The 19,901-nt window shown below is 41.9% G+C and overlaps 1 protein-coding gene across 9 annotated transcripts in view; it reads left to right on the top strand.

Annotated features, from left to right (window-relative positions):
• The window catches only part of DOK5 (docking protein 5), an 82,878-nt gene extending 63,199 nt beyond the window's left edge, over positions 1-19,679 (top strand). For 2 of the 9 annotated variants that reach the window (XM_052787156.1, XM_052787083.1), the window contains exons 3-10: positions 6,464-6,578; positions 6,658-6,798; positions 7,549-7,738; positions 9,107-9,242; positions 15,728-15,790; positions 15,995-16,115; positions 18,824-18,886; positions 19,006-19,679. In XM_052787156.1, coding sequence (XP_052643116.1) covers positions 6,500-6,578; positions 6,658-6,798; positions 7,549-7,738; positions 9,107-9,242; positions 15,728-15,790; positions 15,995-16,115; positions 18,824-18,886; positions 19,006-19,013 — 801 coding nt within the window. In that variant the 5' untranslated portion in view covers positions 6,464-6,499 and the 3' untranslated portion in view covers positions 19,014-19,679. Of the gene's footprint in view, positions 1-6,463; positions 6,579-6,657; positions 6,799-7,548; positions 7,739-9,106; positions 9,243-15,727; positions 15,791-15,994; positions 16,116-18,823; positions 18,889-19,003 lie in introns of those variants that run through there. The other 7 variants (XM_052787108.1, XM_052787093.1, XM_052787119.1 and 4 more) reach the window with 7 other exon arrangements.
• Positions 19,680-19,901: the final 222 nt, after the last annotated feature.

Genomic DNA, 19,901 nt, shown 5'->3' with positions numbered 1-19,901 from the left:
AAGAATTAAAGTAACTTGTCAGGATATTTTGGTATCTTCACTATAATGCCATACAGCGAGGCTCATTGCAAGTCTGTGGGGCAGGTATGTGTCCTTCCATATGGAAGGACATATCTTGTGCATGGGTCCACTGATGCTGTGAGTGAAGGAGCAGCCTCTGAGAGTGATGGCAAAAACTGAATCTCTAAATCTGGTAGTTGCTCCTGGCTTTAATTTCTTCGAATAAGCCAGTGTTGGGCTACAGTGGGGTTATGGCCAGTGTATGCGATTCTTTATGTGTATAAGTGAAAACTAGCAGCTGATGATTTTTCCCACTGAAGAAAGGGAGATATAGGCATGGCTGTAGATTTTATTTATATATATATTTATATTTTTTCATAAATATTTAAAAAACTATATAAAATTTTAGTACGTTATGTGTACTTAGTAAGTTAGATATGTACAGGCAAATCTTATCAGCAGGACTTGGCTGGAATTGCAGCAGCAGCAGCATTTTCCATTAAATTTTCTCCTGGAGTGTCCTGGGAAGTGTTCTACCTGTACTCATCATGGGGGGAATTTTCAGGAAGCCGAGACAGAACCATGAAGACCTTAATTAAGATTAAAACACAAGATACTTGAAAACCATTGAATGTAGCAGTTGTGTAGGCAATAAATATACTCCCTTGTGTTGTGTTCTGAAAGGCTACCCATATTTGAGAATTATGTACTAATTCAAACAATAGTTTGAATGCTAAAGACCATTTTTAGTAAACTGTGTGTTTGGCATGTTTCTGAAGGGAGTGGGAGAGATGGAAGAATATTTGCCTGAGTGTATCTGGTCAGGGTGAAGCTCTGTCTGCTTGTACTGTTGGTTGGAAAATGAATGATTAATCCCTGTTCCTGGTTCAGAACTCTCTTACCACACAGCTCTGCAAGTATTTTAGTTTTTAATCTAATGAAATGTATTTCAGTTGTCTGGGTTGTCATCTAAACATAAAGGAGGCTTGAAAGTAAAAGGGAGGGGAGAAGTATGCAAAGGGAGGTCTTTAACTCCTAACAAAGTATCATTATTCTTGTGTTTTCTCTGTTAATACTGTCTTAGGTCTGATATTTGTGGTTTACCCACCTTCTTAGAATTCAGTTTATAAATGTACATTACTTCTTAATCTCAGATAAATAATACATACATGAATTAAACTAACCATGAAAACACTGTTTTGCAAGAGCCTGGCAGGAGGAGGGTTATGTAAAAAATGCAAAAAAAGAAAACTTCAGCCTCAAATATTTGCAGGTGTTTGGTGTCTGCTCCTGACTCCTTTCCAAGAGCAGGGTAGAGGGGATGTTAGCAGCCTGCCACTTCTTCAGCGTGAAGTCGGTGCGTATGTGCCAGACAATTTGAACCATCTGTTGCACAAGGGTGAGCAACAGGAAGGCTATTTAGGCACCTGGGATAATGATGGCATTTTGAAGCACCTTGCTGGGTGACACAGCAGGTCAAATACCAAGTGATCTTTAGACAACTTCTCCCCCAGGAGCGCAGGTGCACTGCTGAGCCTTGGCGGCAGGAATAGCTCTGTGGCTAAAGCTGGATCTTGCCAGAAGGGGCTATTACCGTACAGGAGTACCTCTGGCCCTCTGAAAGGTGAAGGCAACTTCAGCGGTTCAGCCCCAAAAGGGAAGAGAGGGCAGCTGCTTATTGAGTACATTTTTGCCAGACATAAAAATCAGGTGCCACAAGGTTGTGTCCAGGACAGAAGGCATGCGTGAGCTGAAAGACTGAATTCAAGCGACTCTTCTGCATGCTATCGCTTGTGCCACTGATTTCAGAAAGAGTCCCAGAGTGCCAGATTTTGTCCATCTGTTAATCTCTCTGTGTCTGCTAGGTCTGGTACTGAAGTAAAACTTTTTCTGAAACTGTCTGGGAAGAGGCTAGAGTATGTGCATATTACTGTAGACATTTGGACCTGGGTCAGAGGGCAGAACTGGGGGCTACCTGTCTGTCACACTTCAAAAGGGAGATGCTTTGGTGTCAGCTTGTGCAGCTCAGCAGAAGCAAATGCCATCAGGAAATCTTCAGATGCATGTGAAGACTTTCAGACCGTGCTCTGTGAAATCCCATTCTACAAAAGCTCTCAAGCAGTCAGGGCAGCACAAAATAATCCAGGAGCTGCCAAATGTTCTAACTAGCATTTCTCCAAATAAAAATACCCTTTTTTTCCCAGTTCAGAGCTAAAAAATGAGTTACAAAGGATTTGATGATCAGTGTAATTAATGACACAATACTATTGATTTAAGTATTTCTTCAAGGTATCACCCAAGGGGTGAAATCACCTGCAATTTTATTCGACCAGGCTGTAAGCCAGGGCTCTTGGAGTGTGTTTTTGGTACATGGCTGCTGTGCTTTGCAGTGCAGTCAGTCTGCATTCACACAGGGCATAAGGTGATTCCTGGAAGCACCTGACTTGCTGCACACTGCTGCAGGGTGCGGACTTACATCGGGTCCCTGTCCTGTCCCTTCTCTCTTCTCCCAGCATATAGTACTTGGAGGTGGGGTGAAGTGATGAGGAAGGGACTTAGGATAGAGCTTTATAAACACATTAAAAAAAAAATCCTCATATAATTAAGTTGTTCATGTTCACCCCGTCTCTGTACCCCTTTTTCCTTCCTCCCTTCCTTGTACACCCACCCTGCAGACTCAGGGAAAAGCCCATCAGTCTGAGTTGCCCTTGCACTGACACCCAGGTCAGTGGCAGAGTCGTGTGCTCTCTGTCTTCATCCTCTGCTCTTATGTTGACTTCAGGAGAGTTTTCGCTTAGAAAGATGAATTAACTGCTGGTTAAAGCAGAATAGAAAAAAGCAAAATAGACCACTGTGAAGGCAATAGATAAGAGATAAATAATGTCTTAGGTAATCTGCATTGTCTTCTTCATAACACAGTATGCTTAGAGGGAGTACAGTAATAAAAGGCAAATGTAGGAGAAGGCATATTCAAATGAAAACAAATTTTTCTGTTCAGAAGGATGAACTTTGGGATTTCAAGCATGAGCTGATTCTTGTAAAATCTCTATTGGAATATATTACTTTGCATTAGAGATTACAAAGAAGTACTTACTGCAACTAAGTGGCTTTTGAGAGGAATTTATGATAAGAAGGAAAAAATTATTGCTATTCTCAGCTCCAAAACAATGATGCCATTATATTCATGCTTCTTTCATATGTAGTTGTTTCTAAAGGGGGATGCAGGCGTTGTGCGTTATGCTGTCATGAGGTCAAGTCACCCAGCCATCATACTTCTGGACACCTTGAGTTTTGCACAACTCCCTAATGGTCCACTGAAGTGACTGTAGCAAAAGTGGCTGTCCTCGCTCGTGGAGGGAGGAGAAGTGAGATTGCTGTGCTGGACCATAGGATGGAGGAGGAGCTGCTGTGTAACTTTTGGTGAAACTTTTCTTGGCTGGGAGGCCTAAAGAAAGAAAATTCTTGGTTGCAAGGCATGTCCATGGCTTCTGTCCTACTCTGTGTGCTGGGTAGATCTTGTTGGAATGACCAGCTGCTGCTGATGTGAAGCCCTAGACTGGTGGGAGACCGCAGGTATCTGAGATATTGGCAGGAGAAAATCTCGGTCCCCGTGGCTGGGTTCGGAGATGATGCAGTTCTAAAGCTGCAACGTGAAGATGACACATAAGCCACAGTGTGCAAGGCTGGAAGCCTTTGGGTGGGTAGGGGTGAGCTGGAGATTGGAGTGTGGAGACTGGAAAGTACAGGCTGTCTCTAGTAGTACCGAAATGAGAGGAAATGGGTGATGGATACTCTGTGTCAGGGATGCAGAGACTGCAGGAGCTCATGTAGGGAGACTGGGCAGCAGTTGCAGCTTGCAGCCCTAATGAGGATAAAACATGACAACCTGGGGGGTAAAGTATGGGCTTAGGGTTGCTGGGAGTGGTGAAGGTAAGATGTACAAGGTTGGAGTCATAGTAGAAGAAACAATGATCAGAAATGTCTCTCCTTTAGTGTAGGCAGACAAAGCGAACGTTTTGATCTTGTCCTTCTCACGTTCCCAACAGTGTTATGAACATCTGCTCCCATCTGGCCTGGAGGTGCATAACTCAGGCTGAACACAGGGTCATTAGTGATACTGTTTGGGTTGGTTGGTGTTTTTTTCTTTCCTAGCCCTGTGCAGTAGCTAGCAGCCTCGCACATGGTCCAAGTGTCCTTGGCCTCCCTCGCGAGGATGTAGGTTGTCTCCCTGCCCGGAGCTGAGGCAGCACGTGCTACACATTGCCAAGGGCTGACGGGGGGCATGGACAGCAGCTCACCAGTTGGTACTTCTGAGCCTCCTAACAGCTGAAAGTGCTTTTGGCTCCTGAGCCAGCATGGAGAGACAGTTTACTATTCCCTGACTAGTATAAACCTTTCGTGATCTCACTGAGCCCTGTCACAGCATCCTCAGGATTCATCATGCCAGAGACAATTACTGGGATATCAAGCAGGAGGAGCGTGACATGCCTGATTTTAAGAAATGAGCTTTCCATTAGGACAAATCCCAGATAGCTAAATGATTCATTACCAAAATGTGTGGCTACGTTCTGCTTCTGCTAACTTTTGTACTCGTAGGTACAAAACTTCATTAGCACGTTCACTTGCAGAAAATGTAAATATGCTCAGTATAAATCTCAAGGTAGTTGCTGTCCTGAATGAAAAAGTCTAGCTCTTTTTTTTCCTCTTCCATTTGAATCTTTTCTTGGCATATGAGAAAAATATGAGTTGAACTTGGCAGCTGGCAATTTGTGTTTGACCTGTCATGTGCTGAGCACGATGGGAATAGGTTATGACAGATTTGTCATATTTAACAATGAGTTTGTCAGTGTCTTGTTAGCACTGGGGGATGTGCTTCCATCACAGGATTTCCTGGAAGAGTAAAAAATGTTCATGCAAAATTAGGCACAATTAGAAAGTCTCAGTTTTGACACTTCCCAAAATCTTGAACCTGGAGGCTATAAAAACCTGAGTTTTAAATTTGGCAGCTATGCAGAAGGTTTGGTGTGTTCCCCATGGGATGTTCCTTCCATTATTTCCTTCTGCTGCTGCCCATAGAATGAGTTTCTGGACATTGGATCTATTATTTGTTTTTATTCTGGGGAGACGTTGCCTGCCAACTCCTCTTTGTTCCTTCCATTCACAGTAAGATTACTTTGCAGGGGTCTTGCTTGAAAATGTGATTTTGGCTGTCTGTTCTCCCCTGCTGGGAGGGAAAGGGGAATAAATTGACTCCAAGAAGAAAGTGACTTAGGATGAAGGGCCAGAGAGATGCAGTAGGTGTGCTGGTGAACCCAAGATGCTCTAGAGGAGCTGGTTCCGTTGCTGGACCCTACAACACTGATAACTCTTGAAACTTCCCAAGTCTTATGTATAAGATGATTGCTGCATTTCTTTGTGTGGAGTTGACACAGTTTGATGTGAGATTATTCCACAGAACTACTGAAACCAAAGTAGTGAAGTTGTTAGGTTGTACAGTTTTGGGAACATTTCTGTTAAATTCCCCCTCTTTCTCTCTCTCTTCAACCCCTGCCATGTAAAAGAATTGGTGAAATGTTTTCGGATAATGAGTATTTAAATGTAACTTCCTGATTCCTTGTCTGGGTGTTAGCCTTTATATTAAAAGGAATTTGAATAATGAAGAATTCCTCCTGAATCAAATTTAGGAGTGTTACTCATGGTTGTGAGGGTGAAAAGTGGATGTTACAAATACGAAGCAACTGTAGTACATATTTACTAAAGCTGTATACAAGGTAACAGATACGTGTTTATTTTTTTGGCATGAAAGCTATTTTTCCAATCAGTTTTTGGCAACCAAGCAACAGAAATCTATGTTTACAAGTCTGTGATTTTTTAAAGCTAAAAAGCTTTCTAATAACTAAAACTGTGATTTTTTTTTTTTTTTTTTTTAAGTGGACCATTCTAACAAATCCTCAGCTTTCCATCAAAATATAATTTAGAGAGCAGCTTTTCACCTTTCTTACAGTTTTGTCCTCCACGATGAAAGCTGTACTGGAACTGGACTTGCTTCTTCAAATGGGTGAATCCTTTAGATTTTTATCTTCACCTCTCTTTGCTTCTGCTACATCAGGTTGGTCTTTCTTATGTCCTTCATGTAAATATTTCTCAAACTGGAGTGAGCTTTGATTCTACCTGCCTCTTGGCTAAAATCCTGTTCAGATGGTGTTGCACTGAAGCTCACGTACAGACAAGAGAGAACTGGAAGACGTGGCTGCTTCATCACCCAGGGTCTTCAAGTTGATTGTCTAAGGTGATTCATGTCAAGGCTGCATTTCTTTAAGAGCAATCATAGGCATGTTCATGCTCTCTCTCCTTTTCGCTGTCCTTTGTAACATGATATAATTCTTTTCTCTCCTTCTCCAGTCAATAATGGATATATATCTTTTCAAGCTCCTAATTAAAACTCCAAATTGTGCTTTTTCAGGTCACAGAGCTCAATAATGTGAAGAATATATTACGAATGCCAAAAAGCACAAAGAAGCATGCTGTTGGGATTTATTTTAATGATGACACATCGAAAACCTTTGCTTGTGAGTCAGGTGGGTAAAATGGCAACGCATATTAGAAATCGTAAGAGCATTAATTGTGAATTTATAAATGTATTATACCTACACACAGATTTTCTGGGCATTTATACAGAACTTGAGGCAGATGAGTGGTGCAAGGTGCTGCAGATGGAGTGTCTTGGAACGCGAATTAATGACATTAGCCTTGGAGAGCCTGACTTGTTGGCATCTGGAGTAGAGAGGGAGCAGAGTGGTAGGTACATAAATGTTGACCTTTTAAGGGTTTAACTGTATTGTTTTAAAGTCTTTTGGACTGTGCATATGAATATCAGAAATAAACTGGAGCAAAATTGTTTTTCCAAGCCCTCCTTCCTGTCTTGTGGGGATTGTTTTTGTTTGTTTGGGGTTTTTTGGCTTTGGGTTTTTTTTAAATTGCTACCAGAGATAATAGGGTAACTGGAATTATTTTAGAGTAGCACTTTTCTTTCTCAGACAAGTTAGTTGCTCTTGGAGATGGGTACTGTCTTTTGGTGTGTGTTTTCTCATATGACGTCTGTAGAACAGTTTCAGTCTGTGACTGAGGCTCTTTGGCAGCATTGTAAAGCAAATAATAAATAACAGTCATTGCATGCAAAACCTGAGCCCATGGCTACTTCACTTTCCTATGCAAAGTAACTAATTACATGCAGAAATGAAATTGCAATGTATTTATTCATGCACACAATTTTATTAATTGTTTGCAAATATCAGGATTATGATGGTGCAGTCCTCTTCACTGCCTGAATGCACACACAAATGTTTGACGCCCTTTGAGTGCAGCATTCTGACTGCCCCAAACATGGAGTTTATTGAGTTACTGGAAGGAATCGAGTCTTTGTTTTTTAATTAATTGTTCTAAGTGGAAATAAGATCTTGTATTAGAGTTGGAAAATAGGAAATTCCTTTAATGATTTGCACATTTAATGGGCAGGGATTTTAGACTAACCTTTTGTTTTTCTCCCAGAGAGATTCAATGTGTATTTGATGCCATCCCCTAATTTAGATGTGCATGGGGAATGTACCTTGCAGATAACATTTGAGAATATCTGTCTTTGGGACATCCAGAATCCCAGAGTAAAACTCATCTCTTGGCCATTAAGTGCCCTCCGACGCTACGGGCGGGACCCATCTTGGTTCACGTTTGAAGCAGGGAGGTAGGTGTGTGGTCATTATATTGTGTTGCTTTCCTCGGTGATGCTGGGTGGTGCTCTGGACCATTTCTGAAGGTTGTTGAAGGACATGAGAGCTTATCTTCAGACAGAGGCTAGTCTGTAGCCTCTGCTAAAAAAAATATTAAAAAAAAAAGTTGAAACAAATATAAAACCAAATAAAAACCCTTTTAATCCCAGGTTGCAGCTTGAATGGAAGCAGTTGCCAAATAAAACCTAAGGACGGGGGTGGGAGAGCTGAGGTATTCCAGGGGATTGCAGGGTGGAGGCTGACAGCATTATATATTACTGTATAGGGTTGTTCTTAAATAAAGCTGTATATGAGCCAGAGAATTGGATGGACGGGTCTGGGAAGAAGGGGTGAACATCATTCCAGAATTTGTACAGTGTGGGCATTTGGGCACAAAAGTTACGGGTTCTGTACTAGAAGTGGAGCTTGAAGTTGAGAGCAGTGAGTACCAAGTTGTTCCCCAAAAGCAAACTAAAGTAATGGAGAAGAGACTCCTGTTTTCCATTGATTATATTCCTGTTTTCCATCTATTTGACAAATGGATTTATAAGAAATTTGAATGCAATTCTTTGTTTTAGAGATGTTGTTCTGTATTGCTTCCTGCAGCTCAGTCTTAATGAGCTGAAGTCTTTGTGTGGCTGAAGTCGGAGCACTTATTTATTGAACTAAACTATTGAATCCTTTCTAAGGGATATGGATGCATTATTTTAGATAAGCACATTAAAAAATTACAGTAGTAAAAGAGAAACAGATCATACAATTAACTTATCTGGAAAGGGAGGAGGCATTTAAATGTCCATCCTCCTTATTACTGCAGAATTTAGTTCTCTTGGGGGGCTAAAAGGATACATTTTTATTTAGCTGATCATGCATTAACCATGATAAGGCAATGCAATGGGGATGCTGAGGAAAGGTATTTATTGTTTCAAGTGGAAGATGAAACTCTGCAAAACTCATTACAGGCAGCGTTAACAGTCTGAAAGGGGAAGACAAATTAATCCTACCCAGCACAGATTCTAGATAGGGTCTAAATATTAAAAATCTGGGTCTTGTGCATGAACTCTCTAGAGCTTAAGCACTTACGATAGATCAGTGGTACTTAGCTGAGTCCCTGTTTGGTGAGAGCAATACAAATATGGGCTAAAATAGTAAGATTGGACCAGGGCTGGTAAGACCCCTACGCAAAGACTTTTAGATAACTTCGTTTCCTATTTCAACAACCTTTGTTTTCTTACTGCTTGGGGGATAGTGCTTTTAGAGCAGCGCGGTAAAGTTTTGCTTGTTCAGGGTGATCTGTAAACTCAAATCTCACACTTGGATCCCATCTGTTCTTGCTTTGGCAGGATGTGTGACACAGGAGAAGGACTATTCATCTTTCAGACCAGAGATGGGGAAGCAATCTACCAGAAGGTTCACTCGGCGGCTTTGGCCATAGCAGAACAACATGAGCGCTTGTTGCAGAGTGTGAAAAATTCAATGGTACGGCTTCTTATGATGCTTGTTATTTTGCACTGGGCAACAATGAACAATATGTTTCTTCAACGTGATTTTTAAGTTTTGATTCACAGATAGTAAGCAGTCTGATTATTGCTTTTATTAAATTCTGCTTGATTTTAATATTTAGGGCAGTATATATAACTGGGCTTGCTTTTCAAGAATCAAAACAACAGGGAAACTTACAGCCCTTGATTTTTGTGTTTGCAAAGCTTTCAATAAGTGTGAATTAATACAGAGATTATAAGCTCCTGTCCGTGCACATTCTCATCAGGTTCCTTTGATTAATCAGCATCATGAGTTTGTCTGGAAGCATTCCTCATCAATCTATTTGCAAACTGTTGTGGCTCATGCTCAGATTTCCATTTGCTAATTGATGTCTACACTCCAAGGATGATTTGGAAAGAGTCATATGATTCAGATTAAACTATGGGGGAGGACTAGATGTTTGTCTGATCTCAGTGGATGTCTGTTTTCCACAAGTGCTTTTTGTGCCTAAACTTGTTTTATGATGCACATGACGGGTAGGAAATATAGGAGTGTAAGGTGCAAAACTAGCATACAGATTGAGAACAGATAGCGTGGCATCTCCAATAGCATTAGGTCTAAGGAAGGCAGTTTTATGGTACTTGCACCTAATGTGTTTCAGGATCTTATTAACTTTTTTTTTTTTTTTTGGTCGTGAAACCTGTAGAGTGAAAAGGAATTTTCTGTTTATCCCATATCACAACTGGTCTCTACACCCCAAGACTCACAGGTTGACTTTGACAGAAAAATCAGTATCCTGAAGTTAACAGGCTTTCTGGAAAGTATAAAATGCCCAGGATGGATAACTGTGGAAGAGCCTGGCTATAAAAACCATCTCTGTTCCAGGCAGTAGTAATTGGTTTATGTAATCTGAAAAAAGACTTATGTCTTTCTCTTACTGTAAACATAAGCACTGCTGTTATCCCCATCCGTGTCTAATCCTTTCAGTAATGGTACTAACATCTTGGTTTCAGGGATAAGTTGTAGTGATGAACTATCCCAGTAGGAACTGGATGACCCAGCTGGGATGAAACAGCAAATGCCATTACGACTTGTGGAAGCTTAAGAAAAGATGAGAGTGGGTCTTGAGGGAATGGAGAAGGGAACAAACTGTCTTAAGTACTTGTATTTCTCTTGTTCTTCCACTTTCTTGGACTTGAGACAGAATGGAAACCAAATACATGATAGGAAAGTTATTTCTCTTAATAACAGTCCAATGAGCAGGAGCAAATGAGGAAAGGACGAGCAATAGGAAACCCTTTCCAAGTGTCTTGACCAGTCTTGTGGACTGGATAACTGATTGCTTCAGCCAAGCACGCAAGGACATGGGTCATTCTGTCATTTGTAGAGCAGGTGGGATAACTTAAACGGGAAAGTGAGGAAAAGTCAAGTCTGTGGGTCATGCCATGTCTTTACTTTCAACAGGAAAGAGACTAGTTAGTGTTTTATATGTATATATTTCACACTATATAGAGAGTGATATACCAGTGTTCAGTTGATGTTACTCTGTTAACTTCTGGCTGGTGCCATTACAGTGTGATCACTTCTGTAAAGCCCATGGGAGAGCGCTGTGTCTGTGAGGACGAAGTACTGACTTGGAGCCTTTCTTGTAACAGCCTCTGCCCTGTGTCCACTTAGACCACATGCTTTTCCCAGCACTTCCAGGTTCACTAGGAAGAGTTTGACACTTTGCTTGCCTTCTTTCAAAAACATTAGAACTAGCAGGTGGACTCTGCAGCCAGCAGCACTGGTATTTTTCCCCTTCCCAGTAAAGTATCATCTGACACCATCTTTGCTGGTTCTGACTTTTGTTGAAAACCAAGAACCTTTTAGTTCTAGTTAATGAAGAGAGCTCTTGTTCAGAAATATCCAAAATTATCTAAGTTGAGACAGATGGGTAGATGATACAAGTACTCAACAGTAACTAAATTAAGCAGATTAAATTTAACCTAGGCTAAGTCAACATAACTAGCTAACACTTGTAGCCCACCAGGATCAGAAGCAATTGAGTAACCTGTTGAGAGCACAACTTCATTTTCAAAAAACAGGGATAAGTTCTATAACAATAGTGAATAGGCTTACAAGCAATATTATGTTTGTTGGTTTTACATTTATATAATAGCATCTTTAATAGATGATGTCTGTACTGTAAAATTGCCATCTTACAAGCACCAATAGACTCAACAGATGCACAGTTGCTATAGATTTCAATGGAGAGCAGCTGCACAACCTCTAAAAGCTTTTTCATGAACGCTATGTCCAACCACAACCCCTAAATCTAATTTTATAGACCCTAGAGTGCTAAGTGGGGGATAAGAACATATTCCTGGTGAACTGAAAGTCTTGTCATTTAGTAGCAGAATGCAATTGTTTCAGATGAGTCCATATGCCCCTGAATACGAGTTTCCCAAGTCTGTCATAGAAACGTCTGGTTCCGAAATACTCAGTAAGACTTGGTGGCTTCTCTGGGGTTCAATGATAGTCAGATTTAGAAGTTTGGGCAAAGGATCATTATACCACTGTAGCACTCAGGTGGCTTATTTTGCTGATTACAAAATATTTGTAAAGCACATCTTCATTCAGATTGATTGATTTCCCCTGTATTTTTCTTCTGCTTTTGAATGCCTCAACAAGGAGTTCATTTTAGATGTTTGCACTTCATGCTTGGCTGTCTATATTGTTCCTATCTCCAAGAATTATTTACCCTGCATGAATTTTCGTATTAGTGAAGCTTGAGCTATTATTTACAGAAAGAGTAAATAAAAGAAGAAAGTAGGAGATATGGTGGTGAGAAATGAAGTCTACACTGTCTGTCTTCTGTCTGCTCCTGTAATCCTGACCACTGTTACATCAGTGATGTGATAATCCAAGACCGAGGTGAAGATGGTATTAAGCTACCTGAAGGCTCCTAGAGGCTGTGAAAAAAAAAAAGGGGGGGGGGGGGTGTTGAATATCCCATGCTGATACAGCGAAATAAAGCTGCCAAGTACTGTTGAGAATGTGGGCTATAATGTGTCTGTCACCTCCCTAGCAGTCACTCTCTTTATCTTACAGTATGTTGATTCAGTTTGTGACTATAACTGGCTCTGGCTCTTGAAATGCATGTGGAAAATTGATGCAGTAGTGGTTCCTCAGCTGGGAACCTCTCACCCTGACACTTTCTGTTAATGTGCTGTTGCTTTATGCTGAGGTCTAAGCATATGCTGACCAGAGTCTGTGACACTTTCACAAGGGGGTTTCATTTATTTTCTTTTTCAGTGAATTCAAAGATTTCTCTTTTAAAGGGAGGAAAGAACTGGCTTTGCTTAGTGATGCATGAAGCCTTTCTGGTCATTTGGTAACTCATCTCATCCAACTGTTTCTTACCTTTCACTTTTGCATTGCCAGACAATGGAAAGAAAATATCTCTTCAGGTTATATTTTCATGAGTGTTTGGTTGCCATGAAAACTGACAGGAGCAGTGCTGTGACTTGACTGCTGTCATTTATGCCTGCTCTCAGTTCAGGTTGCTTTAAAAAAGACATTACAACCTGACATTTCACTAAGAAGTAATAACAGTGAACTTCCCAGTTTTGGCAGCTAAAGCTCAGTGCTTCATAGAAAGATATTATCAGCCAGTTTACCGGCAGCCTTCCCTGACTCTTCTTCCCCTCTTAGCAACTCAAGTGTGCGCTTTGCACTAGATCTGTCTGATGTGCCTCAGTCCAGGCTGGAGCCTGCCATTATCTCTGGCCATTTCCACAGAGATTCACAATTAAGAGCGGAAATGGTGCTCACTAGCTTTTGAAATAAGAGGAGAATATTGTGTATTAGTGTAAGATGTTGGTAGTCAAAACAGCAGCAATATGTTAGGCACCTTTAATTTCTGAAGTCGTTTCTATTCTTTTACCATTCTGTAGTTTTGCTGTAAGGAATTTAGCAAATGTTTCTTAAGCAATTATTGTTCTAATTGATTTTGATTGATTACATGAGTTTGCTTCACTGGGAAGAAAATCCCCTCAAAAACACAGTGAGTGCAATCCTCTCCAATTGGGGATCTCAAGATGAAGGTTTACCTAGTGCAAGTTGTTCTGCAAGGTCTTTGAAAATTGGATTGTTCAGCCTGAGGAAACCAACCAAACCTAACAAATTCTAAATCATCTTTCTCGTCTTTCCTTTTGGAGCCATGTTCACAGTTAATTTGAGAATGTTGGTGTGCAGGGGAGAGGGGGGTTATGTTTTTTGGGGGGGTGGGTTGTTTGGTTTTTTTTGTTTTAGCAGTACTTTCTAATTTTTTAATGCAATTTTGCCAATTTATTAAGGTGGGATCCAAGAAAGAAAATACTTAATCTTTCTTCCTTGAGCCCCCAGGACTTGTGGGAACCAACCACAGCGCATGTTTGACCCAGCGCTGTGCGTTGGCCCAGCAAACTGCCTTATTATAGCTCTGTACATCTCTTATCCGGGGGACAAGAAGTGACAAGAGGTGGCATAGCAGCTCCCCAGCTGCTCTCAGCACTGGCTGCCGATGGCTGCGAGTGCTGCTTCTCCATCCCCTTCCTCTGCGGATCTCTCGTAGCCACTGGAACCGCAGGGTGGCTACGTGTTGTCCCTCACCGCTTCTCACATCTTTGCCGCTTCTTCGGTTTAAGCGTGACTTAACATAACTTGATCCCTGCCACGTGTGCAGGGAGCTGCGTTTGAACTGCTGGGGATCCTGATCTCCGTTCAGGTTTCAGCATCCTCCTTCTCCCCAGGGCAGAAGAGGATGAGAGGCTATGGATTAGATGCCCTCCAGTTAACAAATTATTTGTTGTATTAATGATATGTGGAGTCGCACGTCCCGCTTGGCGCTCCGCTCGCAGCCTTTGCTCATGCGTGTTCCAGCATATCAATTCTGACTGTTTTCAACCTGCTTACGGTGCCGGGTGCTTCTGCGGCATAAAGCCAGGTCATTAGCAAGTTATTCCTACTTTTTCTGTTGCCACAGAGATACAGTAGGTTAATTGGGAGAATGAAATCAATCATCATTAAAGCTGCCTTTGCTTGCAGTCTGAGGTGTTTTGATGAAATGCTGTGTATTCAGGACATAACATACTAATTCTTTTCCTCCAGCTGTAGGTTTTTTAATTTTTTCCCATGCTGATTGAGTTCAGGAAGGGCACCCCTTCTGGCCCTTTTCTGTGTCTTTGTCTAATCTTTTTCTAGCTATATTTCTTCTTTTTCTCCCAAGATAGCCTATTGCTTTTTGCACTCCTCCTGACAGCTGAGCTGTTGCTCAAACTGCCTTAGCTTGCTGTCCAACTCACCAGTAAACAAAACCACCAAAAAAGGTATCTATAGCCAGGAAATGCCATCCTCACAATGCTCTGCTGATTTTTATTCCCAGCAAAAGATCCATCGTTGTTTGTTTCCATGGTGCTGAGGTGTGTGTGATGATACTGCAAAGGGAGTCAGGGCTTTAGTGAAGGAGCTGTAATAAATACACTGTACGATGTAGGTGGAACCTTGCACAGTGCAGTGATTCACATCCAGCTGATGTGGAGGTGGGAGGTTTAAGAGCAGGAGTTGATCTGGGTTTGGTTTTGTTTTGTTTTACCTTCACATCACAGGCACAGTGTCCACTGTACAGAGAGGATGTTGAAGATAGATGGCATCTCTAAATAACTTGGAAATGGTCTCTTCGGATACAGCCAGCCCTCTTGTCTTCTGTGCTTGCTTTGCCTGTTTGTTTTTGCTCCAAAATGTACTGATCTTCTCATAAAAGGTTCTTTCACCTCAGGTTTTGTGCAACTAAAATGTAAAATTTACCCTTTTGTAGAAAGGTATCTTTATAAATTGGAAAAGTCAAGTGCAGTCTTTGTATGTTTGAACTGATGTTTTTCTGAGCTTTGGGAGGAGAATTTTAGCTGTACTGTGAAGCTTATGATAAAATCCAAATATTTTTATCAGCTTGCACATACATCTTATTGAATTCCTGGAAAAAAAAAAAGCCTCAAAGTAGTCAGTTCTCATGTATTTTTGTGTTAAGTATGGTACAAATAACAAGGGGCTGTGATTATGTGAGAAAATGTAGCTGAAGGCCCTGTATGGAGGGGGAAGTGTGAGATGGGGCTTCCAACAATGCACTGCAGCCCACATGCTCTCCTCTCAGCATACCTGGATGTGCTGTTCATTCAAGGAATCTAGCTGAAGGATGCAGCTATCTCCTGTTGAACTCCTGTGCCATCCAGCCAGCATGTTTCTCAGCTGTAGGAGAGGGGAGATGAATAGAAAAGGCTTCAAAACTAACAAGAACAACTTGTCCTCACCCATGTGAAACATCTCCAGTCAGGTTCTCCGTGTGCTGAGGCTTTGGGGAGTCACTTGCGTAGCTGGGAAGACCCTCTGACGGCTTTGCTGCTGAAGGGGGGGAGCATACTTGCACTGTCCTACCTTCTGCTGATCCCTGGTTTCTGTTTCAGCTGCTTGAGTTAAAACTCCCCTCAGGGGAAGCAGTGCTAGCCCAGGACCAGGGGAACACCAAGGTGAGCTTTGGTGTGCAACAGCAGCGTGGCCTCCTAACCCAAGTGGTGTGTATCCGTGGAGACTAACCCCCGAGTTGCTGCTCGTGTAGGGTGGGCAAATGGACGGTGGGAGAGGCTGGGATGGCTATTTCGTGAGAAGTTCTTGCAGCCAGTGGTTGTGCTATCCTCAGACTGTCTCCCTCACATCAGTTTACTGCTTTGCAGCTTCAGATGAAAATGAGTGAGCGAGCCGTGTCCCTCAGCACCGTGGTACCCTTGCCCCGCAGTGCGTACTGGCAGCACATCACGCGACAGCACAGCACTGGCCAGCTTTACGGTCTGCAAGGTAAGGGGCTGGGGTGGAAAGAGTCAATGCACAAATCGGATCGTGACATTGTTGAATCATTTCAGTCTCCGTCCATCTCACTGAAGGCTGATGTTTGGTCTAAGCCAGTTGCTACTGCTGTCTGGTTGATGGAGAGAAGGGCACATCTGACCTTAAGATGGACAACTTGGCAGGGGGGTTGTCATCAGGAGGTGCTCTTCTCACTTCCCATGGGAGAGAGATCCTTCATTTGACAAATTTTGTGACTATTTTTACAGGATGGCCAGTTACCAAGGTTGCTCAATCCTTTCTGCTACCAAACTCTTTTAATGGCACCTGATTTTTTTGCCAGACTTATAACCATTTGGCTCCTCTCTCCTTTGGATGGCTGCCTCATACTAAGAATGATGTGGTCTTCATTATTCATTTTGTGTACTTTTACCATTGAACCAAAACAACTGCATCCTCAAAACCAGCTGAATTAGGGAAAGTAAAAGGCAATGGCCATGATAAATAGGCCTAGAAAACTGTTGCTTGAACAGCTGCAACACTGCCACTGTGCATTGCAGTGTGGCCTGAAGATGGGCAAATGTCTTCTCCAAATCCCCTCCTTACTGTCAGCCCAAGGGGCAGCACAGCTCAGTCCCCTCATGCCTGAAAACCTCCCCAGGCTGCGGAGAGGGAGGAATCACTCCCCGGGGATGTCTCGGCACCCAGTGGTCCCTCCGTGGTCACCAAGGGACATCTAGTGGTTTTGGAGCACATGGATGGGGAGATCCTGGGGGGAGGGCGGACCCCATCTGCGGGAAGGATGGCTAAGAGGGCTTCGCAGCAGTGCTGATGTGAGCCATCTCTTCCCTTGTATTTCAGAGCATGTTTCAAAACTGAACTTCGGTCTCCTGAGATAGTGAAAACTGCAGCACCTAACAAGCAGTGTTGTTGCTTTGTGCCAGTTTCCCCAGGGGCACCCTGGGAGTAGGAGCTGCAGGTGATTAGGACCTCTGAGGAGCTGGTCCAAAGTCAGCATCTTGTAGTCATGTGTATTTTTAGAATTAAAAAAAAACCCAAACAACCAACGGCCCATTTGTATTTCAAAACATACTCTTCTACTCCAAGCTGTGTGTATTGGCTGGGTTAGCGTTTATATAGAAGTTGGTATTGATGAATTGTGAAGTCAGGGTCGGGGCATTACTTGGAAAAGCCAGCACAAACCAGACTAAACACTTAATAGAAGTGTGACAGCCTGGAGTATTAAATGGAAGGAGCCAATACCTGCCATAACTTCATTTTTACAACGTTTGGCACAAAGGCTGAGCTTGATTAAACATTTGGATGATAAAGATGGACTGAAGCAGTTTCCCTTCACCATAGGGGCATTAGAAAGTGAAGCTCAGCTTGGCCATCAGGACACAGGTTGTTTCTTTGTCATCCCTGAAGGTCAGGGCTGGTGTGTGCTGCACCAAGGGGCAGCCCTCCTCTTGGTACCTCATCCTGCTGCAAAAAACCCCACGGGTAAACCTGTGTTTAGCACAAAACCTCAGGACTTGGCAGGGCTTTCTGGTACTAACATGGAGATGCCATTTACCAACATCAAGCATTCAGAAATCACTAGACAGATATTTTAAAACATCCTGGTTTGGAGAACTTTTAAAGTCTCTCCCCCCCCCCGCTCCTCTTAGATACTAGGAGTTTCTCAAGGAATAATGAATTATAGATATTTATTTTACTTTTTTTTAATAAAGTTGGAGATTGTAGAGGTTAGCACCTTCAGAACACAGAATATCACAAGCTGTGATTAAAAATTACAAGCGCCGGCAGCCTTGACATATATAGCCATATTCCATTCTGGTCCTCTGATTTTCAGCAAATCATAAAAGCTAGTATTTTTCCTTTTTCCTTTTTTCAACACTAGAGGGGGCAGGCAGCACATAAAAAGCCCCAGCTAAACCCGGCAAATGTTCCAGAGGAGGGATGAATAATAAAAGCACTTACATGCCTGTTTAAATTTGTTCAATAAATTAGGGCATGGGAGGATGACCTGCTGGTGGCAGCCTGTGGGACACAAGAACAAGACTGCTTGCAGCACTCTGACACAATCCGTGGATTGGTCTTACAGTGCCTTACTAGAGAGTCCTTTATTAAAACAATAATTCAGCATTGAGTTGACAAAAGATAAATAGACTGTATGGCTAAAAACCACTTGTTTTATATTTAGAAAAATAGCTTGCTTGTTAAACTGGAAAAAAAAGGATCCTAGGAGATTGTCGTCATGAGAATGGGGTAAAAGTCTTTGTAAAATAAGTAAGCCATGCAGCCAGCATTGTAACTAGGAAAGACACTGAAGTCCTTGTCTGGCTCAGCAGTCAGGGCTACTACTTCAGTGATGCACTGAGCACCTCTAATTAGATTAGGCTGCCAAAATCTTGAAATGCTTCAATTACTACTGGAAAAAGAAGTATGAAATAATTGTTATACTGACTTGTGTAATTCCATATGTATGAAGCAGTATTTCACTCACTCAATGCTAGAGGCACCTGAAACCCTGTATGCAAAAACTCTCTTCCACCAAAGCTGGAATTTATGATTTCTGAATTGGCTCTTGTCCTCTTTTCTGAGGTACAGAAAAGAACCGATGCTAATATTGTGAGCTAAAGTGCATTTTTCATTTAAAATGCAAAGTCAGAACTTATTAAAAATTAATTTACTTTGTACAACTTTCTGTTCTTAAGGAACTGGGAGAGAAAATCTGAGTGGAGATGTTTCTGAGAGGGACCAACAGATTAAGCAGGGATAGGTTTAATTAAAAGGCTGTAATCTGTAGTTCACATAGTCCTTTATAAAAAGTGCTGAATAAGATGCCTATGTCTTACTGAGCATTGTTCTGTTTTTTTGCATCTGACTTGGCGAAGATGTTTCTAGCCCAGTGAAGCTTCATCGCACGGACACTTTTCCAACCTACAGGTCAGACCATCGATAAAAGACTGTAAAGAACTTTACAAACTCTTTGTCTTCTGACAAACTGCCCCAGTGGATGACAGTGATAATGATAAGCAAGGATGGAAACACAGAAAATTTCAGGTTGGATGAAAAATTCTTGGAATACCAAGGTTTTTTTAAACTTTGCCAAAAGCTGAAACTATTCTGTAGATATTGGGGAATGGAAAAAACCCAACAAACCCTCCAGTGTATCTTTTATATCTTACAGCTGGACAGAGAAGAAATCACTCCCTAAGTATTTCCAAATGTTTTTGTATGATAGGTGTGTTGTAAATACACAAGACTTTCCTGTTGTAGTGTGGTTCCATTTTGTCTATTACAGCTGTGCGTTCACTGATGTCAGCTCTGTCATCCTTGTTTGTTGTAACGCTGATCTTTAGTTATTTACGTTATTGTTCAGCCTAATCCTTGACCTTTGAAATGGTGGCCAGTTTTAAGCAGCTATTGGATACAATTTTTCCTGTTTGAAGCCTGATGAAGACTTGATTGATTTCTTTTAAAAGCACCCTCTCTATCTTCTATTTCCTGTATTTATTTCCATCTCTGTAAATGTTTAAAATAATAATAATAAAAAAAAGTCCCACTTAATTTGTGGTACAGTGCTTTTTGTCATCACTATCAGCATCATGAACAGAGCTGTTGTGGAGCCACTAGGGCACTAGAAGGGAGGATGGAGGGGGACAGTGCTTTGCTCTGGATCCCACCTCCACATCTAAAGCCATGCAACCACTCATCAGGTGGCCTAGTGAAGCAGAGTAGTAGGTTCAACAGGAATCTTGCAATGCCACAAACCAAATTTTGTGGCAGAAA

This window comes from Harpia harpyja, chromosome 1 (assembly GCF_026419915.1).
Source record: "Harpia harpyja isolate bHarHar1 chromosome 1, bHarHar1 primary haplotype, whole genome shotgun sequence".
In the NCBI taxonomy this organism is placed as follows: domain Eukaryota; kingdom Metazoa; phylum Chordata; class Aves; order Accipitriformes; family Accipitridae; genus Harpia; species Harpia harpyja.
The sequence above is the reverse complement of the archived record's forward strand: the minus strand, read 5'-3'. Positions and strand labels throughout refer to the sequence as shown.